Source organism: Camellia sinensis, chromosome 1 (genome assembly GCF_055761805.1).
Source record: "Camellia sinensis isolate YWXY chromosome 1, ASM5576180v1, whole genome shotgun sequence".
NCBI lineage: Eukaryota > Viridiplantae > Streptophyta > Magnoliopsida > Ericales > Theaceae > Camellia > Camellia sinensis.
The window spans coordinates 251,391,006-251,413,885 of NC_138961.1; the positions used below are offsets into that span (position 1 = coordinate 251,391,006).

The 22,880-nt window shown below is 35.2% G+C and overlaps 4 protein-coding genes across 13 annotated transcripts; 3 read left to right on the forward strand and 1 right to left on the reverse strand.

Annotated features, from left to right (window-relative positions):
• Positions 1 to 815: 815 nt before the first annotated feature.
• Positions 816 to 3,975, forward strand: LOC114256425 (F-box/kelch-repeat protein At3g27150). Of its 2 annotated transcripts, none has more exons than XM_028196078.2 (2): positions 816 to 1,624; positions 2,434 to 3,975. In XM_028196078.2, exon 2 carries the CDS (start codon positions 2,472 to 2,474, stop codon positions 3,774 to 3,776), a length of 1,305 nt encoding a protein of 434 aa, XP_028051879.1. In that variant the 5' UTR covers positions 816 to 1,624; positions 2,434 to 2,471; the 3' UTR covers positions 3,777 to 3,975. The 2 variants fall into 2 exon arrangements, with proteins under 2 accessions (XP_028051879.1, XP_028051885.1); XM_028196084.2 differs by having other exon boundaries at positions 904 to 1,818.
• Positions 3,976 to 5,284: 1,309 nt separating this feature from the next.
• On the forward strand, positions 5,285 to 9,030 carry LOC114256417 (SWI/SNF complex component SNF12 homolog). Of its 7 annotated transcripts, none has more exons than XM_082902330.1 (4): positions 5,285 to 5,602; positions 5,864 to 7,655; positions 8,481 to 8,594; positions 8,729 to 9,030. In XM_082902330.1, exons 2-3 carry the CDS (start codon positions 6,067 to 6,069, stop codon positions 8,545 to 8,547), a joined length of 1,656 nt encoding a protein of 551 aa, XP_082758456.1. In that variant the 5' UTR covers positions 5,285 to 5,602; positions 5,864 to 6,066; the 3' UTR covers positions 8,548 to 8,594; positions 8,729 to 9,030. The 7 variants fall into 7 exon arrangements, with proteins under 7 accessions (XP_082758456.1, XP_082758440.1, XP_028051869.2 ...); XM_082902322.1 differs by having other exon boundaries at positions 5,451 to 5,602; positions 5,807 to 7,655; XM_082902331.1 differs by having other exon boundaries at positions 5,451 to 5,602; positions 5,807 to 7,655; positions 8,875 to 9,030.
• Positions 9,031 to 9,177: 147 nt separating this feature from the next.
• On the forward strand, positions 9,178 to 20,967 carry LOC114256397 (P-loop containing nucleoside triphosphate hydrolases superfamily protein). Of its 3 annotated transcripts, none has more exons than XM_028196057.2 (14): positions 9,178 to 11,217; positions 11,613 to 11,751; positions 11,901 to 12,321; positions 13,126 to 13,367; positions 13,455 to 13,582; positions 13,683 to 13,801; positions 13,883 to 13,975; positions 14,440 to 14,541; positions 14,695 to 14,797; positions 15,267 to 15,350; positions 15,430 to 15,525; positions 15,667 to 15,794; positions 15,982 to 16,130; positions 20,738 to 20,967. In XM_028196057.2, exons 1-13 carry the CDS (start codon positions 11,133 to 11,135, stop codon positions 16,081 to 16,083), a joined length of 1,842 nt encoding a protein of 613 aa, XP_028051858.2. In that variant the 5' UTR covers positions 9,178 to 11,132; the 3' UTR covers positions 16,084 to 16,130; positions 20,738 to 20,967. The 3 variants fall into 3 exon arrangements, with proteins under 3 accessions (XP_028051858.2, XP_028051840.2, XP_028051849.2); XM_028196039.2 differs by having other exon boundaries at positions 11,929 to 12,321; XM_028196048.2 differs by lacking the exon at positions 20,738 to 20,967 and adding an exon at positions 16,687 to 16,908 and having other exon boundaries at positions 11,929 to 12,321.
• Positions 17,353 to 19,183, reverse strand: LOC114256410 (cytochrome P450 94B3). The gene has a single exon (XM_028196064.2). The coding sequence runs from the start codon at positions 19,075 to 19,077 to the stop codon at positions 17,527 to 17,529; it is 1,551 nt and encodes a 516-aa protein (XP_028051865.1). The 5' UTR covers positions 19,078 to 19,183; the 3' UTR covers positions 17,353 to 17,526.
• Positions 20,968 to 22,880: the final 1,913 nt, after the last annotated feature.

Below are 22,880 nucleotides of genomic sequence, written 5' to 3' on the forward strand. Positions count from 1 at the left end.
TGACTTTTTAGATTTTTTGGAGGATGCCAAACTTGGCCTTAGTTTAGGCTAAAAAGTTTGGTTTGGGAAGGATTTTTTGACTATTTAATTTTTTTTGACTTTTTTTGTGAGAGAATAGTGTAATGATTATAGATTTGATGTGATGTTTTATTTGTTGTGTTTAAAATAACTTATTTTATTTTTTTAAGCTAAAATAATAAAAAAATCCACAAACTAACTTGTCAAACGGAGGCGACTCTGTTTGAAATTTGGAAAATTTCATTTGAAAAATTAAACTACTTCAAAAGTATAAAAAGCTATAAACAACTTTTTATCCAAGATAAGTGCGATGTTACGGGAGAAAAAAATTGTGTGAAATGATTTTTTTTTAAAAATGTGAAAGTATTAGGAGAACAATCTGTTTAGGGAGAAAGTTTAATTTGATTACATTCACATGTTTGGCATGCATCTGAATTTTAAAAATACTCTTAGCCTCCGTTTGGAAAGTGGGTTGACTTTTTGATTTTTTGACTTTTTTGATTATTTTAGTCTGGACTAAAAAGTTTGGTTTGGGAAGGGCTTTTTGGCTTTTTGGACTTTTTTTTTGAGAGAAAAGTGTAATGATTATGGGTTGGATGTGATGTTTTGTTTGTTGTGGCTAAAATAGTCTATTTTATCTTTTGTGACTATTTTAGCCCAGTATTCCATTAACATAGCAATTGATCCTCAAAATGTTCAAAATCAATGATGGTAGAAACACTCGTTATGATAGGAAAATTAGGGATTGAAGATTATTTTATACAACATGTTCTAAAAACAAGATTAGTTTATGCAAAGGGAGTACGGGAATTTCACAACTTTCTTAAAATGTTTCTACTACTTGTTTGGACACCACTCCGAGTGAAAACTTTCCCAGGAAGGTGTAAAAGCATTTGAGCCGCTTTCATCCACTTGGACCATATTATTCACCTTCTTACTAAAAATATGACTTTCACAACAAATGCAATTATTCCATCCTCCATTAAAGCTCTTACCTTTGAACCGAAAATGGAAACAAAATGTGATGTGTGAAATGTGAAATTGGGTGGTTTCATTTTTCAGCTCATTTAAATATTTTACTCAAAAAAATCAATTTCCTGTGTCCTCTCACATGCAATTTTAAAACCCATTATACAGAAAGAAACACACCACCACCACCAGTCTCTCTCTCTCTCTCTCTCTGTCTATATATATATATATATATGTCATATGTATATTCTCTCTCTAAGTTGCCTTTCCAGGAAATCGACGATGCTGATGCTGATGCTGTTGTGTTTTTCAAGCTTTACAATCTCGGAGTATTTTAATATATTTTGGAGCACTAATTTAAACATAAATCCCCAGCAAATGGGGGTTTTGCAAAGAACCCCCTTTGAAATACAATCTCTCTGCGCTTTAATGGCGCGCCTTCTACTTCTCTCTCTCTCTCTCTCTCGCTCTCTACTTCTATTGTGTCTCTCTCTCTCATCCTTCGTGCCAAAAATTCTACTTACTTGCTGCTCACTGTTTATAAAACCCTAACGCTTCAAAACCCTAGAGACTTGCGTCAACCCTTTTTTTAATTTGCAGTTTCGTATGACTTCCATAACTGTCCTTGACTTCTCTGGTACCTCTCTCTCTCTCTCTCTCTCCTTGCCTTGTGTATTTATTTGGCTTCTTTATGTAGGACTAATGTGCTTGTTTACTTTCATCATCTGCTGAATCTTGATCAAGCCATAACATTAATAAATAAATAAATAAAAAGTTTTTTGGGTCTCGGGTTTCAATTTCTCGATTGGGTTTGTTGATTTTCTGTTGAAGGTTTGTTAATCCACTTATATATTGAATATTGATTGCCTTTCGACATCAAAATTTGTTTTTTTTTTTTTTTTTTTTTTTTTTTTTTTTTTTTTTTTTTTTTTATCTTAGTTGCTCATTGGGTTTCTAAAAATCTGATTATCCTATTTCATTAGAATTATCTTAAATTTCTCATTTTCCTAAGGGTTTGCGTGCATGAACTGATGTATTGAATGTTGAGGAGCTCAAGATTATTTTTTTTGGGGGAAATCTCTCAGTTTGTGAAATAAGACAATTGTTTTTTTTTAATCTTTTACATGGGTAATCCAATTCTTTCTGGCTTATTGGCTTATCAAGACTCATTTATGAAGCATGACCAGTCTTGACTCCTGACACACAATAATCCTTCTTTTTGTTGTCAATTTTTCATCTTATCCACTTGAAAGATCGTTTTTTGGCTTCAATGGATTTTTTTATTTGGTTCCAGAATTGGTGATTAGTGTTTGCGTTCCATTTAATCTTGACTAATCCACAGCAAAAAAAAAAAGAAGTCTTGTATTTTTCGCATATTTGGTGATTATATAATGCGGTTTATTGGATTGTTATTGATTATTTTGTGTTAATTTGGTGAGCATACAGAGGATTTGAAGGCTTTGAAGGTGTTTTGAGTCTGATCAATGGTTAAGGGGAAAGAGAGAGAGAGAGAGACTGAGGATGAAGAAGAGACAGAACGTTTCGATGAATATTGCTACAGTATGAGCAAGAATGGTGAGCTTTATAAAGGCTGTTGGGTCAGTTCTGGTAGTCCATCACTGGAAAAGATGAAGACTTGCAAGACTACTATGGGAACAGGCCCGAACTGGCTTGGATTTTCTTCCTGTGATGGTAGTGATGATGGTACATCAGGTACGGAACCTCAGGATGCAGATTACTCTTACATTCCCTCACTTGATTATGAGTTAGAGAGCCAGATCTTGGCTAGGATTCCTAGGTCAGAATATTGGAAGTTATGCCTTGTGAACAGAAGGTGTTTAACTCTTTTGAAGAGTGGTGAGTTATTTAAGATTAGGAGAGAACTCGGAGTCAGAGAATCATCTGTTCTCATGGCACCGATAGGGGAGAACAGTTGGTGGGCATATGATAAGGAATTCAAGACTCGGAGAAAGCTGCCAAATTTACAAACAGATTTTTGTTTTGTATCTGGAGATAAAGAATCGTTTTGTGCAGGGACCCATTTGCTTGTTTCAGGAAGAGAGGTTGATGGGCTTGTCACTTGGAGGTATGAATTGGCAATGAACAGATGGTACAAGGGTCCTTCGATGATCACCCCAAGGTGCTTGTTTGCATCTGCTACGTGTGGTACATTTGCTTTTATAGCCGGTGGGGTTGGGATAGAGCCAAACAGTGAAGTCTATGATACTGCTGAGAAATATAATCCAGAGACAAAATCTTGGGAACCCCTTCAAAGGATGAAGAGGAAGAGGAAGCTTTGCTCAGGGTGTTACATGGACAACAAGTTCTATGTGATTGGTGGGCGAAACGCAGATGGCGAACTCACCTGTGGAGAATTTTTTGATGAAGGTATGAACAGGTGGAACTTAATCCCTGACATGTTGAAAGATGATCCGGTTTTAAGTTCTCATTCACCGCCTCTTGTTGCTGTTGTGAATAATGAGCTCTACTCACTCGAAACTTCTTCCAATCAGCTTAAGGTCTATGTGAAGAGTAGCAATACGTGGAAGCAGTTGGGTCCAGTCCCGGTGAGAGCTGATTTCAATAAAGGATGGGGTGTTGCATTCAAGTCTTTGGGCAATGAGCTGCTTGTAATAGGTGCACCCTCTGACTCTGGTGCTGGTAATTGTATGGCAATTTACACTTGCTGCCCTGATCTTGATGCCAACGAATTGCGATGGAGGCTGGTTAACAGAAACAGAAATCAAATTGGTCACTTCATTCTCAACTGTTCTGTTATGGTTGCTTAAGGACATTACTCTCTGTCATCTCTGGAGTTGCCTGATTAGAGTTTCTGAATAAAAACCCCAAATTGACAAACTAAGGGAATCGGTGTAACTAAATGCTTCCATGTAGTTCCTCCAGATCATGTCATTGCATCTGGGTAATTGTTATCTTTGTCTCCAATTTATGCATTTTCAACTAATGTATTCCTCACTATTTTGTGCATCGCCCCAGGAGTTAGGGGCCTGTTTCTGATTTTCTTGTTATTCTGTGTACTTTCTGCAAAGAAGTTCTAGCTTGTCCACAGTGCTTAGACTTAGAGCTCTGGTTCTGGTTCTTGTGCTTGTGATATTGTATTAAGGGTTGCTATGATTCCTATGGACCAAACCTGTTTAAGATGCTGACAAAATGGAGTTAAAAAGTTTAGTTACTGTGATAATTATATAACTATACGTGTTTTAAGTTTCCATATTTGGCCTAATTTTATTCTTCTTTCAAACTTGCACCAGGACCGACCTCATATGTGTCTAAAATCTCATTATTCAAAAATGCGCCAAGCAGCATATTAATTAAACATAATATTATGAACTCATATAACAATAAAAGTAAAAATTCCCAAATTGGATTTAAGTCACCTAATTCGTAACAAGATTCTGTGCAGATTGAGAATTTTCAGCAAGTTTCTGACAAGTTCAATAATTTGTTCCTTTCAACCATAACCAACTTATAACAAATTATAAAATTTTAAGTAGTTTACAAAATTTATTAAATTCTTATAATAAAAAAAAAGAAGAAGATGATTTAATTTGTTTAGAAAATAAATTTTATTTTCTTCATCCTTCTCCCAGCGCACATCACCATCTACTCCTATCTTTGTCAACCATCGCGGGTATTCTGAGAATTGTCCTTATGCAATTGAGTTGACAACTACATCCTGAGGTAGTTTTCAATTGATCTTATGTTTTTTTTTTATTTATTTTAAATTAAACATAAATGTAACTTGTTTTCATTTTTAAAAAAATTCTACTTTTTTATTTTTCGTGTTTTTTTGTTTTTATTGATTTTTTTTAATATTTTAAACAATTTTTTTACTTTTTAAACATACCAAACATAAATACACCTAAAAAATAAAAAAATTGTAAAAAAAATCTTTTAAAAATTCACTAAATACCAAAAATACAAGAATTCAGTACATTTTTTTTTTATATTTTTATGTATTTATTAATTTTTTAAAATATTTTTTCACAAATTTTTTATTTTTTAGATATATCTAAGCGAAGTGCATCTAAAAAAGTAAAAAAAATATTTAAAAATTTAAAAATATTCACTAAAAACAAAAAAAATACGAAAATAAAAAAAGTCAATTTTTAAAAAACTTAATCCAAAAAACTCAAACCAAACGCACTGAATATTTTTTTGCAAATAAAAAAGTTGTAGATGGTAAATGTTATCAAACCACCTCATAGTATTTAAAAATAATTTAAATATAAACAATTTAGTCAATATTAATATAAAAATTAAAGTAAAAGAACAAATTATATCTTATAAAAAACCGATCCAAAATCAAAATTTGATTAGTCTTGAGCGGAAGGTTGGGCTTGCTTAGACAGGCTGACCCGAACTAGGTCCAGACTATATAACCCTATATCGTTAGATGGGCCGGGTTTTTAAACGCACTCCGAACTTGCCCTCTCCAATCCAACGAAGAAATGAAATGAGGTGGGGAGAGAGAGAGAGAGAGAAACACACACACACACACAGACTGTGAAAATCGATCTCCGTCCCTCGCCATTCTCATGCGGAGGGAGGCGAAGAGCGAAGAAACTCCACACCGAGACTGATTCATCATCCCGTAAGAATACTACCCACTCTCTTCGATCGAAGCTCTCTTAATTCTTGTACTTTTTCCCTCTAATCGTTGTAATTTTAATCAGTCTCATCTACACATTTTATTCCGATAAATCAGAGCATATATTTCAATCTGCTTATATATATATGGTTTCGTTTCATGTTCCCTTTTATTAATTTTACATCTTGTCTTTTTTGAACTTTGAAGCTTGAATTAAGGGCTAATTCGGGCTCCTGAAATATCTACATGTATGTTAAATTTCAGAGTCTCTGATGATTTTGAGCTATCCAATGTAGTGGTAAAGTTTAGGAAATTTGATGTTTTGGGTTTAACATAATTTGAGGGTTTTGGTGAGCTAAGATCTCAGGTGTTCCACCAAAAATTAGGGTTTTGGAGGCTATGAGAGTTTGGGTTTTTTGGGCTGGCCTCTTTTGAAGATTTTTTAGGGTGCGTGTTTTAATATAGGGATGTCGATGAATAACAATAACCCACCCAAGAATATTGGGGTTCCGTCCCCCTTTGGAAATGCCGGGGTTGTTTCTTCAAATTTGCCCGCAAATCCAACCGCACACCTCCAATCACAGTCCCAAGGTCAACAACAATTTGGTTCTGGTTTTCCAAGTCAATTTCAGTTGTCCCAGCTATCTGCAGCTCAAGCCCAGGCGTTTGCCCAAGCGCAGTCGAAGGCCCAACAAGCTCATGCCCAAGCTCAAGCTCAAGCAGCACATGCCCAATTCCAAGCTCAGTTACAATCTCAAGGGTTGCCCCTTAATCAGTCCCACACTTCTGGGATTGGTAACATGGGTTCCTCTTCACCATTGGTAAACACACCAGGCAATGCAAGTGCGAAACGAATACCTCAGAAGCCACCGATGCGACCACCGGCCTTTTCAGCTACCAACACAATGTCACCCTTGAGAAATATGGAGCTTGCAGCTGCTGCTCGTAGAAAGAAGCAGAAGCTTCCTGAGAAGCAGTTGCAGGAGAGAGTGGCAGCAATTTTGCCTGAATCTGCTCTTTACACCCAGCTCCTTGAGTTTGAATCTCGTGTAGATGCTGCTTTGGCAAGAAAGAAAATTGACATCCAGGAGGCCATTAAAAACCCTCCCTCCATTCAGAAAACGCTTCGAATCTATGTGTTCAACACTTTCGCTAACCAGATTCGCACAATTCCTAAGAAGGCAAATGCTGAACCCCCTACTTGGTCCCTCAAGATAGTTGGAAGGATCTTGGAAGAGGGGATAGATCCTGATCAAGCTGGGATGATGCAGAGATCGAGTTCCTTGTACCCAAAGTTCTCATCTTTCTTCAAAAGAGTCACTATTTCCTTGGATCAGAGACTATATCCAGAAAACCATATTATTATGTGGGATAGTGCTCGATCACCTCAACATCAGGAAGGCTTTGAAGTAAAGAGGAAAGGGGATAAAGAATTTACGGCAAATATACGGTTAGAAATGAATTATACGCCTGAGAAGTTTAAGCTTTCACCAGCATTGATGGAAGTTCTTGGTATTGAGGTTGATACCCGCCCGAGAATCATAGCTGCTATCTGGCATTACGTAAAGGCTAGAAAATTGCAGAACCCAAATGATCCGTCTTATTTTAACTGTGATCCACCACTCCAGAAAGTATTTGGGGAAGAAAAGATGAAATTCACCATGGTTTCGCAGAAGATATCCCATCATTTATCTCCTCCGCAACCTATACATTTGGATCACAAGATCAAGCTTTCAGGGAATAGTCCAGCTGGAAATGCATGCTACGATGTGTTGGTGGATGTTCCCTTTCCAATCCAAAAGGAATTGAATACTTTATTAGCCAACACAGAGAAAACCAAGGAGATTGATACTTGCGATGAAGCAATTTGTACTGCTATAAGGAAGATCCACGAGCACCGTAGGAGACGAGCCTTCTTCCTTGGCTTCAGTCAATCGCCAGTGGAATTTATCAATAATTTGATTGAATCTCAAAGCAGGGATCTGAAGCTTGTAGCAGGGGAAGCAAGTCGTAGTGCTGAAAAAGAGCGTCGGTCAGATTTCTTCAATCAACCATGGTATGCTCATCGACTACTTGCTTCTGATAAGCTATTTCTTCATGTTCTCATCAAGAAAAAGAGAAGGGAAAAAAACAATATGCCCTCATCATTGAAATGCACTGTGTTACAACTTACATGGACTCTTCTATTTACTCCAGAGTACCTGTGTCCACTGGATATGATGAGGGTAAGGGTGTGAGATTTGTGTTTGAAACCGGTACCCAATTTAGACATTTGGATCCTTTAATTTATTACGGTGTATCAAAAAGAAGAAGCTCACGTTTACTAGTAAATAAACATTCACAGCCTTCCATGTGGACGAGATATAGAATTTTCGTATTTTTTCTAAATTCAATTTATAACATTTTATCTAAGAATATTATATAATATGCAATATATGTATCCATAATGCATCCCCGTACCCATATCCAACTTTTAGATACATATCTCATCAATATCCTAAGATTTAGGTTTATGAAGGTTTGATGCCTGGACCTGCACCAGCACCTGATATTTGTACATGAGTCCATGTAACATAGGAAATGCATGTGCACACGCATGATATTTGAAGTTTTTGATTGGTTTGGTAAACCTGGTAAGAAACATTTAGTTATCAACAAAACACAGGCGCACATGTATGTAATCAGCAGCCATCTGTTTTAGTTGTAAGATCACTGACACAAGGCTTATCATATGATACTCTATCTTCCATGTTGACAGAATGTTATTAAACTGTCAGTGATCATGTGATTTTAGTATATGTCAGTGTCAGTGGGCGTAATATGTGAAATATTGTTGTTGGTACTCAATATCATCATTAATTATGTTTTGTGGATTAAATAGGGTTGAAGATGCTGTTATTCGTTATCTGAATCGCAAGCCAGTTGCAGATGGTCCTGGAAGCACATGAATTAGGGACCACGGAACTGCTGATGGGCACTTCTTCTGAGCTTACATGTATAAATCTTTTTGGCATCTCTTTTGGAATTGCTTTGGGTATATGTTTGGCCTTTTCATTTTCAGATAGGTAGGAAAATTGCAAAGAAAATTTGCTCTGTAGCCCATTTAAGGATTTCTTTGCTGCTACTCAGGTTCACAGTACCGTGATCGAGCTAATTTAAACAATTAGCAGGTTTGAGTGGTAATGGGGAGACTTGGTCTTGTAATGTCTGGGAATTTTGTGAATTTTGTTTTTTGTTGGTTAGATATTTGTAACAGCTGATGTTCTTGCCTGCAGCTATTCTGTCCATGGTTGTTATGGAAGGTGCAATACATTTTTTGAATAATTAAGATCCTTGAAATGGCATATCCAGACTCCAGTTACTGTGCTGCAGGCTTTGACATTGGCAACCTATACTGGTCTGAAATTTATAGGACATAACATTATTATTTATTTGTTTTGTTGCTGGATGGCAAGGGCTGGAGCTACCATGCTACAAGCTTTACATTCTTCAATGCCATTGTTTATCAGATATTGTTTGCAACTATGCAAAGCATCTTCAAATATGTCTGCATTTCTTTACATGAAACTGTCAGTACTTTCATGTGCAAAGCATCATTAATAATGTTTGCCCAGCCAACATACTACTTTCAAAATTGTGTTGTCTGCCAATTATTTTTTAGACAAATGTGATTTGATCGAATGGATCTTAATATCGGATTAATTTGATTTTTGTATGCATGATCTCCTTAGAAGACTTTGTAAAAGAACAATGCTAGGGATATCAACAAAATTACTAACAAATTTGTCAAATTACTTACATGGGTGTAGGATGTACATTCAAGTGGGGTCCACCTGCATGTGAGTATAGTAAATTTTTTGGTAACAAATTTGATGTCTCTAGCATTGTTGCATTATAAAATGGGAGAGGCTTTTCTCCAGTATGGGCTGGAGTGTGTTGTTGGACCCGTGAGGTACATAACGGGTTCTATTTCGATGATCTGAACTGTTCAATGTGTAGAGTTCGTCGAGTACTGCATGTTTGTAATAAAATTACGGTGATTGAATATCGATAGTTTCTTAGTTAGAGCATGTTTTATCAAGCCTCTCTTTTATAAAATGAATTGTTTAAATTATCGAGATAGACTTACAATGAGCCCATAGTGGGTGGAAATGGACCATCAGTTGGAACCCAACCGGAGTTTTCCACTAGTCATTGATCATTACTTAATGAATACATCTAAGTTTGTTTGAGTTCTGAAGATACCTTAAAATGTCCTAAATATAGTTGTTGGGAGGCTAATATAGTCATATACAAAAATGTTTGGAAGAAATTGGTGAATATACTAAGGCTAAGTTTGGCAAGTTAAAAAAAAAAAGTCAAAAAGTAAAAAAGTTATTCAAAAAATTAAAAAGTTATCACTATTTACCAAAAGTAAAAAATTACGGCTGCATAACTCCCAATTCAAATTTTTCCCTACACACTAATTTATACAATTTTTTAATATACATTTTTTTATTTTTTTCTCAATTTTTTAGTTAAAAAAGATAAAAAATACATTTATTTAGGACACTCCAAACAATTCCTAAATTACTCATAAAATTAGCCTTAATATAATTGTTGGGACGGCTAATGATACTATGAAGACTTTAGATAAATGAAATTTGTCAAATTTGAAAATTTAAGCTAGTCAGGTGTTTAAAAATTAGTTCTTTTAGTATTTTTTTACTAAAAAATATGAAAAAAAAACATTTGGTTTGTGTTTGTAGAGTAATTTTTGAGATAAAATGTATAAAAATTTGTTTGGTTTGCCTTTTTAAAAAAAATTGTTTTGAAAAATTGTTTTGAAGAGAGTTTTAAAAAAAGTGATTGATTTGATGTGTATGAGAGATAGGGTGATTTTGAAAAGTAGATAACCAAACAAAATTTTGATATTTTTTTTGAAAAAATTTGTTTGGCTTAATTACTCTTGAAAATTTGTTTATAGAGAATTTTTTTCAAAATTTTTTCTAAAAAACAAACCAAACAAGGCTTTAGAATTTTGATTGATTCCCAAACAACAACTAAAGAGGGAGTCGCAGCCGTGCTCTTGCGCCCGTGTCATGCGTGTGACAGGCCTGTGCTATCGGGCCCAAAACGTCAGTCCAGCCCGAAAAGTTTTGTGTCCGTATACATATTGGCTGGCCTAGAGCAGTGCCCATACCGGCCCGGCCCTTTTTACATATAGGCTATCCATATATTACTTTGTTTTTTTTTAACCGTATTAATATATTCCTTCATTCGAGTTTTTTCTGCTTAACGAGGGAAAACAAAATGGCGGGAAAAGGTGATGCCGCAGAAGCTTCAGAAACATCATCATCGTCTTCAAAATCGAAGAACATGGAAGAAGAATCGGAGGTCTGTTGGAGAAAAGAAGTCGATACGAACCTAAAGAGACTCCATTCTCTTCTCTTCGGAGCCGATATTGCTCTCCAGAAAGGAGATTTCACTTCCGCCCAAGTTCTTGCTCTCCGCCTCGTCGGCTTCCTCGATTCCCAATCTCACACTGACGTCGATGAGGCTTTCATTCGACCTATTCGCCACGATGCCTTGTCCAAGATCGACGCTGCTCGACGCTCCCTCATTCCAGACTCCGATCGGTACGATCTATACACAAATATATTTTTCTCCTTCTTTCTGTAGTTATTGAGATGTGAATTTCTTGTATAAATTATAATTGTTAGAATTATTTGAGCAATTGTTAATTTATGGAGAATTTAAGAAGTACTAGTCAATTAATACCTAGATATGATACGATACGATGTATTCAACATACTGGTCTCGATTCTATGGATTGTTGTTTCTAAGGGCAAAAATCAGAAGTTGTCAAACTAGACGAAGTTATTGGAATAATGAAGCTTCCAATCCGCTGGAAAAGAGTTAAATAAAACTTGCTTTCAATTTGGTTACCTAGAAGATGAGTGTGTGGTTTGTTATGTTGATTTCATAAATTATTCTTCATTATGACAACAATTTGTGCCGCATATGTCTCCAGCCAAGCATTTGAACAAGCAGGAAGAGATCCAGGGTGTGTTTTTAGCAAGAGTGGAAATATGGACATTGAGAAGATTAGGCAGACAAAGTACTTTCAAGCCCTTTTTCAGCAATCTAAACCAAAATCTTTTAATGAATCGGTATGAAGTTCTAAATCATGGATATTTGTCCCGCATATCATCAATTTACTATGTTGTTTATATATATGTTTAATGGAGTAATTGTTTGTAGCCTTTGAGAATGATCTGTTTTGTAATGTTAGATTCCATGATATCTTTCATCATTCTAGGGCTCATGAAGTTCACCATTTATCTCAGGGAGACCAACTGGAAAGGCAGGACAAGTTGAGTTGCAAGACTTCCAAAGTTTTGACACAAACAAAGTTGACATCCTTGTATGGAAATAGCATCTCTAGAGCAAATAATAGCCCGTCATGCAAGAATTTTCTGAATTTTAGAAGTACCAGCTCTGAGGACTGTACTATCATAGAAAAGTCTCACTCATACCACAACCTTCCCAAAGGTCAAGTTATCACTACATTCTCAAAAGTCGAGGAGGAGGAAAAAACTCATGGAAATAGTTTTGGAACAAAACGTGCACATATGGAAATCAGTAGCCCAAGAAATGAGAACATCAAGTCACCAACAAGCAATGAAGAAGCTAACCCTGAGGTTTCTGGCAATGGATTTGTAACCGCCAGAGCAAAATTGGTAACAGTTTGAATTCTCAGGATAGTTTTTCTTCCAGTTGTTGCTACCATTAGACATGGCCAAAAATTATTTGTCTTCATTTGTATATTCCTTTACTGATTACTCTAATTTACAATCTGATTGCAAATGTAAGGGGTCCTAACTGAAACATCAAGCCTACGTGAATGACACACACACACACACTAAGTTTGGATTAGCTTAGAAGAAGCTCGATTCCATGATTAAATTTCCTTTTTAATCTAGTTATCATGACTTAATAAGTCAAGGAACTGAGATTAATACTGTAATAATTACAATCTTTTTCGAAAAATATTTGATTGTGGGCCTTGGGGCCATATAATAATTAGATGCAAAAGTAGATCGTGGTAAAATTCTCTCCTTGAAAAAGTTTGTTACCAACCTTCATTAAACTGTCTGTATGATTTCAATATGAGTTGTGAAACAAACCTGAAAACGTCTCCTAGAGATTCTTCTTATCGCAGATCAATAAACTGGCAAAAGTTAGAGAAAAGCTTGTGCAAGCTGGAATTGCCTCAGAACATTTGGCTAAAAATGAACTTCCTTCCCCTTAAATGGCAAAAATTGAATTTCAAAGTTGTCCCTCAAACTGAAATAGAAGCCTACTTCTTCTTGTTACACCATCTAATATTTGTAAGAGAATGTTTTGGACATGGAGAGCAAAGGAAACAAAAGCTATAGAAGTATTAAGTATATCAGTATTTGCAATGTAGTATATGGTGATTTCAGAATTTCGGATGTCGTTCCCTTGGCAATGTTCATTACCATTATGCCTTTATGCCACAGGAAATGGATGCAAGGCAAAGACGAGGAGGGTTAGTGGGATCACCAAGTGCTTCTGTCTCACCACAGAGTGATAATAATGGAACCAACAGAGGTTATGGTGCCAGATCGTATGGGTTTTCACGCCGTGGCATCCGTGGTAATTTTGTCCCCCCTATCAGATCTAATGGGGGTAATGTGGGTAACATGACTTCACGTATTGCAGGGAAGGGTGATGACGCATTAGATGACTCAATAAAGAGATGGTTAGTTATATATACTTGTTTTTCTTTTATTAGAAATGTGGTTTAAATCATCCTTCCTTCATGACATATATTCTCTCATGTTTTTAGTATGGACATGCTTTGTGGTCCTGATGGTGAACTCCCTGAGAAGTTAAGGAATTTAGAACCTCGTCTCATTGAACACATCAGCAATGAAATAATGGACCGGGATCCCAATGTTCGGTGGGATGATATTGGTAACATAAGATGCTTCAACATTTTTGTATGATCAGATGCTTCTAAAAATTTATATATTTAAAATTTTCTGGTAATTATTTCTCCTTGTCAATACTGCAGCTGGGTTGGATCATGCTAAAAAATGCGTTACAGAAATGGTGATATGGCCCTTATTACGTCCTGACATATTTAAAGGTTGCCGTTCTCCAGGGCGAGGTCTTCTTCTGTTTGGTCCTCCAGTAAGTATTTAATCTACCTACATAGGTGTGGATAAAAGTACCACCTGTTTATTGTTCATTCAATTTGATCTCATGTCTTAGGGAACAGGTAAAACAATGATAGGGAAAGCTATAGCTGGAGAGGCTAAAGCAACCTTTTTCTACATATCGGCCAGTTCATTGACAAGCAAATGGGTATGTGTCATTTCATTTCTGTGATAATTGCTTTGTTGATTTATTCTCTCTATGAAAATTTTGCATGATTTGCTACTTTATTTAAAATTTTATCAAAGTTTATCAATCAATACTTTGAATGTAGCCAAAATGGTCAACAGATTTTGCTTCCTTATCTGAAATGTTCTGTTGTTTATGTTCAACTTTTTCACTTACTTAATTCCTCAAATGATTCCTTTATTTCTGATCACCTCATTATGGTTTCACATACTATAGACTTATATCTGTAAATAGCAATGTGGATGCATAATTTCTGCTGCATCTATCTTGGCAGTGCTCCATTTGATGGAACTTAAGGCTTGGTTTGGTTTGGTTATCTATCTTGGCAGTGCACCACAGCATGATGTTTGTTCTTGCTGCTTCGAATATTGCATACACACAAATCTAATGCCTACAGCTCATTAAATGTCAATCTCTGATTGTAGATTGGTGAAGGTGAAAAGCTGGTGAGGGCACTTTTTGGAGTAGCCAGTTGTCGCCAGCCAGCTGTGATATTTGTTGATGAAATAGATTCACTTCTGTCTCAGGTATGTTAGGTTCTGATCCTGGAACTTAAGGGGAATATTTTTTGAGACCATCCTTGTGAATTCGATCACCACTTTCAATTTTCCTTCTAAGTTATCCACTATCTTTTGGTCGTGAAAAAAGATATTTTGCTAAGAAAGTCTACATGGTTGCAGCGGAAATCAGAAGGTGAACATGAATCAAGTCGACGACTCAAGACACAATTTCTCATTGAAATGGAAGGGTTTGATAGTGTGAGTGAGCAAATTCTGCTTATAGGTAATAGTTTAACTGCTGAACTTTCCCTATATCTGCATCCAGAGTTTTCTATACTTAGTTTCTGATTGCAAGAACAAATTTGAAGTCTGTGGCTTAAAGCTGGAACCATGACAAATTGTTGTAGTTTTTTGTGCACGTGTGTAAGAAAGTCTGTACCGAGTGCTAGTGAATGTTGCCACAACTCCCTTTGAGGCCATTTTTTAAGATAATCCAGCACAGCATACTGGATGATCTTAAAAGCTGAAAATTGTAATTAAGATCTTTACACAATACGCAATTTAAAGAATAAAAATAAAAAATAAATAAAAAGGAAAGAAAAGAAGAAGTCATTCCTGGTCACAATTGTTCTGAATAGGAAAATGTATTTGGTTTCTACTTCTATTTGAAATCAATATTACCCTGATTTCTGTTGTCCAAAGAAATTGTATAGTAGCTGTGCAGTCATTTTATGCATTGGTACCTTTACCAGGAGCAACAAATAGACCCCAAGAACTTGATGAGGCTGCAAGGAGACGACTTACAAAACGGCTCTATATTCCTCTCCCTTCCTCAGGTACAATTTAGAGCCATTCAACTTTTATACCTTTCTTAATGCTTTGAATCGTAGCTAACCATTTTATTTGGACATGAAGATGCAAGAGTGTGGATTATCCGTAACCTTCTAGAGAAGGATGGATTATTTAAGCTGTCAAAGGACGATACTGATACCATATGCAAGTTAACTGAAGGTCTGTGCTTGTACAGTTCATAGTTCTATCCATTGGCTTCTCTCGGCAGTTCCCTTGAATGTTAAATTTTAGCATTTGGCTTCTGGTTCTCTTGAATTTCCCTTGCTTTCTCTTCTTATTTTAGTTGTATATTTTTTTCAGGGTATTCAGGATCAGACATGAAGAATCTAGTGAAGGATGCTTCAATGGGTCCGCTAAGAGAGGCTCTGAGACAGGGTATAGAAATTACTAAGCTGAAAAAGGAGGATATGAGACCGGTTACTCTTCAGGTAATAGCATCCACACGCACTGAGAGAGAGAAAGAGCACGCAAACATGCAATCATGTTCGGTAGTTTTGTCATCCAAATAAATCTATATCGTTTTGTTCTTTGTAGATGGATTATCAATCACAAGAATAAAAAGTTTCTTCATTTATCTCAGCTTGATAAAGCTAGTTTGCCTTTTCCACTATGTAGGACTTTGAGGATGCATTGCAAGAGGTGAGGCCTTCCGTTTCACTGAATGAACTTGGTACGTATGAAGAGTGGAACAAGCAATTTGGAAGCTTATCACTGTGAATATCAGTTTGATTAATGCAGAAAGAAAACAGCAGAGAAAATTAAAGGTATGCAATAACTTTTGGCAACATCAAAAAGTAGTTCATTTCTCTTAGGTTTGCAAATAACTGGAATCAAACTGGCATACAAATATTAGATGGGGATTAGAAAGAACATGGGGGTGTTTGGCAAGTTGAATTTTAGCATTTTTTTTTGGGTTAAAATCCACAAAATGACAAAATAGACTAAAATAGCTAATAAAAGATAAAATGTCACATTAAATTTATAATTATTTATTTTTTCTCTCACAAATATCGCATCTAACTATAAAAAAATCTAATCATCTTTTCAAACACAAATTTTAATTTATTAAAATAGTTAAAAACTAAAATAACAACTTTCCAAACACTCCTATAGCTTATAGCTTTTCTAAGTATAGCTTTGAACTTGCAAAACGTTGTGACAAATGGGTCCTAAATACTTTTGCCACTGCACACAGTATAGAAAAGTTAAAATTATTGAATATTGTGCATAAACTTAAAATATGTTTGAGGATTGATGTTTGATGAGATAAAACCCACATGGTATTTTTTTTTTTTTTTTAACATTGTTGATTTGTTCTAGATGTAGTAGTGACTTTTCAAGGTGCCACGACTTCTTTCTTGCAACGAGGCATGAAAGGCGCAGACGATGAAGGATGTATGCTTATTGACCTTTACAAATTACATTAATAATGACATTATTAACTAGCTTAAAAGAAAGATCAACCCTCGCCATCCATTGCTTAGTCTTGGCTTATCACGTGATTATATACATTTTTTTGTTAATGTGGGTCAATAAATTCCTTCATTAAAGAAAATGAGTTGTATTTAAAATTTTAGTGATTGATTAAATAGACTCGGGCCATTATTATTGTAGGGTCATGTTTGGTAGAATTAATTGAAGTAAAAAATATTCACTTCCCTAAATACCCCGTTTCCAGAAATTGTTAAAATGATGGTCAACTTCAGTAAATGGTCGTACCATTCCTCCTACGAGACCTCACCTCGCGTTCCTCATCTTCTTTGGAACTAGTCATTGTTAAAACATAGACAGTGAATATTCCTCAAGTGTAAAAATTTACAGTGTCAGACACGCATGTGCTTTCGGAGTTTTGACTAGTTCTTTAAAAATCTTGGCAACTATTGAAGATCCCCATATAAGAAATCACATATTGTAATTGGCATCATAGGGCCATTATTGACCAGACAAATGAACACACCTACATTGAAGGCTATGGCACGCTCGATATAAATATGAAAGAATTGTGTATCTATCTATGAATTTATATTCCTCATCAATCTACCGAAAAAAACAATATTAATCAGAGTCATGGCACATGTGAGCTTATAATGCACGACTCATCAAATATACAGAACAATGGCCAATTTTAAAATCGAAACCGTTGACTTGCGAACTGATTAATCAATTTTGAGGTCTCTTCACGACGGGTTTTTGTCTCCTGCGGATAAAAACATTGAAACCGCCAGCCATATGAGCAGTCAACATTGGCACAAATATGGACCGGTCCGAACCAGACGGTCTGATCTCAAACCGCTTTAGTATTGAAGCTACAACATACTTCATTTGAACGAAAGCCATTTCTTTCCCCAGACACATTCTTGGACCGGCTTGAAAAACCGGAAACTTGTAGGGACTTACTTGCATTAGCTCTCCTCTTCCTTCCTTGTCCGGTTCAGTAAACCATCTGTCCGGTTTGAACTCGAACTGGTCTTCACCCCACAGGTCCTTCATCCTCCCCATTCCATAAGGGAAGTAAGTCACTCTATCTCCGGCAAGCACTGGCGTACCATCTGGCAACCAGTCATCGGTGATAGCGTGTTTTGAATCCCACGCCACCGGTGGATACAGCCTCATGGATTCACAAAGACATGCCTTCAAAAACCTCATTTCCTTGAGTGATTCATTATCTGATAATCTCTCACCTGCAACTAATTCTATCTCTTTCACCACCTCTTGTTCTACTTCAGGATGGCGGGAAAGCAGGTAAAACAGCCACGTCATTGCTGCCGAGGTCGTGTCCCTTCCCGCCATTATAAAGCTTATCACCATGTCTCTTATCACCCTCTCATCGTGCCCTGCCAATATCAATTTTGTCAACAAATCTTCACCTTTTTTCTCTCCATCTTTTGCGATAATCTCTTTCTTGTCATGAATGATCTTTGTGACGAATGCATGGATTTCTTCAATGGCGTCTCTGAGTCTTCTCTCCGATCCAACTCCGAGCACTCTTTTAATCCTCCACATAACGAACAAAGGCTCTGAAGCTCGTCTTGCGCATATCTCCGAAGCCACATTGAAAGCTCTAGCGAGCGACAAAACAGACAGAGATGGATCTAGGGAAGAAGAATCAATCCCTAACGAAACTCTACAGATGATATCGAATGCGAGTCTTTTCAACAGCTCTTGCAAGTCCACAGCCTTGTTATCATCCTCCATTGCCAGCGACTCCATTATCGGCAAGAGCTTACCTTCAAACTCTTCTTCCATCGTGTTCTCAACATAGTCTCGTAACGACTGGGCGCTGAACTCGTGAATTGCTAGCTTGCGCTGGATGTGCCAGAGCTCACCGTCCACGTTGAAAATGCCACAGCCGAGAAAATCGCCAAGGATTTGAGTGAAGGCCTTGCCTTTGGGGTAGTTAGAGAAGTTCGTCTTGAGCATGTACTCCACGTTTTCTGGATTCGCCGTCACGACGATTCGGCGAGCTCCGAATCGATGAATTACGATCGTTTGATTGGATGAGTGGGAGAGGAGATCGGTGTACCAGTCTAACAGACGGTGGCTGTTCTTGTAGAAGGAAACGAAGCATCCGATGATTGGATACGTGGGTGGTCCGTTGCCGGAGAACTTGCGATGACGCCGGAATTCGCATGAGATTACATGCAATAAGCAGAGAAAGACACAGAGTGAGATTAGCATGAGTGGGTGTGTTGTGTGGAGAAACATTGACATGGTGATATAAGATATGAATAACAGTGTTGATTGGTAGTATTAATGGTGACTATATATTGGGTGTTTGGTGGAGTTTTTTTAAGTCAATTTATGGCTTTTGGTTTTTAAAAAATTATTTTGAATTGTTTGGTTAAATTTATTTCAAACAGTTTCTGATTCTAACAACTTATTTTAAGTCAAAAAAGCTGATTAGCTATTTACCTCTTGCTTCTGATTATCAGCTTCTGCTGTGAACATGTTAATTCACGGTTATACTCTTAGATTTTTTTATTTTTTATTTTTTTAAAAATAGAAAAAGACCCAAATGGACTATAAAATATTATTATTATTTTTTATGAAAAATGTAGACAAATAGTAAATAATAAAAAATAAAAATTAATTGAAAAAGTTTATTTAACAAATACTACTCATCAATTTAAATTTATAATCCAACAGTTATACCAAACAGATTAACAATTTCTGATTAAAATCATAATTTATAATTTGTTAAGTTATAATTTATAATCTATTTTAACAGTTATACCAAAGAGCACATTATATAATCAATTGCAATACGTGTTTTTTCCTTTATTGAATTTTTTTTTTTATTATTTTATTTTATTTGTACGTGTTTTTGGAAACTTTTTCGAAGCATACCCACTTTGGACTTTACACGTGTGAGGTAGCTAGCTAGCTCTTCATCATGATAAATGTTGTTTTATCCAATTGGTCTAGCAAAATTTCCTTGGACCTGCTTCGTAAAACCTTTCTAAGAGCATTTTTAGTAGCAAATGCTATAAAAGTATTTGTTATTATTATAATTTAGTAATGAGCAGTGGTAAATTGTTAAATTATAATAATAGTGCTTTAATAGTTACATTTTATTTTATTTTGATAAATTTTAACTAATTTTTTCTTTAATTTTTTAGGTGTTTGGATATAGATTTTTTAATGATTTTATTATTATTATTATTATTTTTTTTTTTGGGTGACTTATTTTGAACTTTTTGTAAAAAAATTAAATATTTACATTCTACCTGACTAAACGAATATAAAAAATTTAAAAATTTGAAAAAAAAAATTAAATACATTGCAAAATTATTGTCTTTATTTCAATAAGTTTGTATTTTTTCATAATAACAATGAAAAATTAAAATTATATTGAAAAATACATTACATTGCAAAAGCAAAATTATATTAAAACAATATATTGCATTGGAACAATACATTATATTGCAAAATAAGAATTATATTGAAACAGAAATACTAAAAATTACATTAGAAAATAAATGACATTGCAAAATGAAAGGTACATTTTTCTTCCATTATTCATTAGGAGATAGGAGAAAATAGTAATTAGGATTGTTCACATTTGCGGACCACTTTGTGAAATTTGCATTCTTGTGCATTATGTAATAAGCTTTTAGCTGAGGGTCCATATTAGAAATGTCCACAATCATTATGGAGTCTTCTTCCTCTTTTAGTTTAAGTTCTTTTATCTCCTGTAATGTTTGAATCCTTTTATCTTCTCTTTAAGCTTTTTTCATTTCTTTCTCAACAAAGTGTTGGTTAAATGTCTCCAATAAATTGTTAAATTTGTGGACTTCAGTTTCAATGACTTGATTTTTCTAAAGTAATTCTTTTGTAGATTTCTTACCTATAGGTCTTTTATCCTTTGCAGAGACACTACCATCACCAACACTTGGATTGTTACCTTCAGTTGGACTGTTATCGTCTTGAAGAGAAATGCAGTTATCCATAGGAAAATCGGGGATTGAATCGATAAATGGTGTATGTATCCTTGATTTGACTGTGTCTGTAGAAGTTACATTTTGCCACCTGATATTGTTTTGTAACACTGTCAACATTGTTTAAAAGTAAAATGTTTTTTTTCATCTTGATAGTATAAAAGTTTTGCTTGAAACATCTGTATGGATAAAATATTAAATAAATTAATTAGTTAATTTTTATATAACAAAAAAAAAAAAAAAACTAACATAATAAATGAAAATGAAATCTTATTATATTAACTTTAGACATCCCACTTGGGTGTAGATTTTCGACTTGCGCTAAATACTCACGAAATTTGTTAGAACATTTCATGATTATATCTCGAGATTGGATAAACATTTGTGTTCTTAACTGATCATTCTGAAGTGTGTAATATTTTTCATAAATTCTCTTCTAGAAGTGTGCACGAGATTGTGAATTGTCAACAATTGGGTCTTCAGAAATGTGACACCAAGCTTTTCAAAGTGGCGCATTGCAATGTTTTCAAAATCGGACCGACGAGTGAACTGGAAAAGGGACCGGGTGGACGAGTTACCGGTTCAACCGTCAGGTCAAAGCGGTCGAACCGTGACGCCATAATTAATATTATATAATTAAAAAATATAATTATAAATTATAAATAAATAAAAATATATATAAATAATCAAATAAAAATAAAAATTGTTGCATAGTATTTATTAATAATATTTAATAAAGTCATAATTGATAAAAAAAAAAGCCACTTATTTTAAGGAAATTAAATTTTTTAAACATTCTCTCCATATAAATTGATTGAATGCTAGATTTAATTTTGGAGAGAAATGAAATTTTTAACTTTCCCTCCAATCAATATGTTCCAAATAATTTGATTGAATCCCATATAGAATTTTGTAGGTTCTCTTTGAAAAATCTTTTTTTATAAGTAGGAATAGACTTTCATAATCTTCTCAAGCTTTCAATGAGACTCTTCTTTATGAGAGGCGACTCTTGAAATAAGAATTTTTAGTCAAAATTTAGAAAAAAAAAAAAAAACGGTTTGACCCTCCCGACCTGGTCCGAGTCACCGGTTTTACCGGTTCGACCACTGGGTCGTCGGGTTTTCTTGATTTTGGCCCCACTCCGAGTTTAGGGGGTTGACCGGACCGGAACAAGGCCCGGTTCTCGGTCCGACCGGCCGGTCCGGTCCGGGTTTGAAAACAATGGCGCATTGTTATCAATGGTGAATGATTTTTCTCTCTACCTTTTATGAATCTTCCATAGTAATTATATGAAAAAAACTATAAATAAAAATGTAATTTGAGAGGTTTGTTATGAAATGAAATTGAGAAAAAGAGAGGAGAAAAAAAGAAAATAATTCTTAAGGCTTGTTGTGAAATGAAATTAAGATTGAGGGTTTGTATTTATAGAATTACAAAACATGATCTTTTTTTTAAAAAAAATATGGTCGTTGAGAATTTAAAAAAATATGGTCATTTATTTATAGTTGTTGTGCTTCTATTTTACAATTTTTTTAATAAACAAAATAGCACAATTGTTGGCAATCCAACGGCTGATTAATGAATAAGATCTCAGTTGTTGATTAAATAACAATCCAACGGTTGAGATCTATCCTCTAGAATGATCTGTTCAAGAGAAAACTCCCTTTCTCTCTTGCTCTCATCAAACCAGTTGAAGATGATGAGAGCATCTCTGTCACGACCCAAACCTATCCTTATAAGTTTAGTGTTATAACCGGTCAATAATCCTCGAATTACCAAAGACCTCTAACCTGAATACCATGGCATATGGAGGCTAGCGGAAACAAATAAAGAAACATACACAGCCTATTGAGCTGTGTAGATATATGAGACAGAAATTTAAAACTTAGATACATAAGAGTGACATCATATATATATAGTAGTCACACACCACCAAAATTACGTATGCAGAACTTACAAAACATGTTCGGACAAAACATAAAAAGGTACAACAGTCCCAAAGACTTGTTTTTCATAAACTTGATCGAATCACAAAAGGGAACCTCCTCATAAGGCACAGTGGTTGGCTAACCTAAA

Excerpts from the sequence above, each read along its gene's own strand:
- LOC114256425 (XM_028196078.2), top strand. The coding sequence starts at position 2,472 with ATGGTTAAGGGGAAAGAGAGAGAGAGAGAGACTGAGGATGAAGAAGAG.
- LOC114256417 (XM_082902314.1), top strand. The coding sequence starts at position 6,067 with ATGTCGATGAATAACAATAACCCACCCAAGAATATTGGGGTTCCGTCC. Across the intron at positions 7,656-8,480 it reads GATTTCTTCAATCAACCATG|GGTTGAAGATGCTGTTATTC; the intron begins GTATGCTCATCG and ends TGGATTAAATAG.
- LOC114256397 (XM_028196039.2), top strand. The coding sequence starts at position 10,892 with ATGGCGGGAAAAGGTGATGCCGCAGAAGCTTCAGAAACATCATCATCG. Across the intron at positions 12,322-13,125 it reads TAACCGCCAGAGCAAAATTG|GAAATGGATGCAAGGCAAAG; the intron begins GTAACAGTTTGA and ends TTTATGCCACAG. Across the intron at positions 15,795-15,981 it reads TGAGACCGGTTACTCTTCAG|GACTTTGAGGATGCATTGCA; the intron begins GTAATAGCATCC and ends TCCACTATGTAG.
- LOC114256410 (XM_028196064.2), bottom strand. The coding sequence starts at position 19,077 with ATGTCAATGTTTCTCCACACAACACACCCACTCATGCTAATCTCACTC.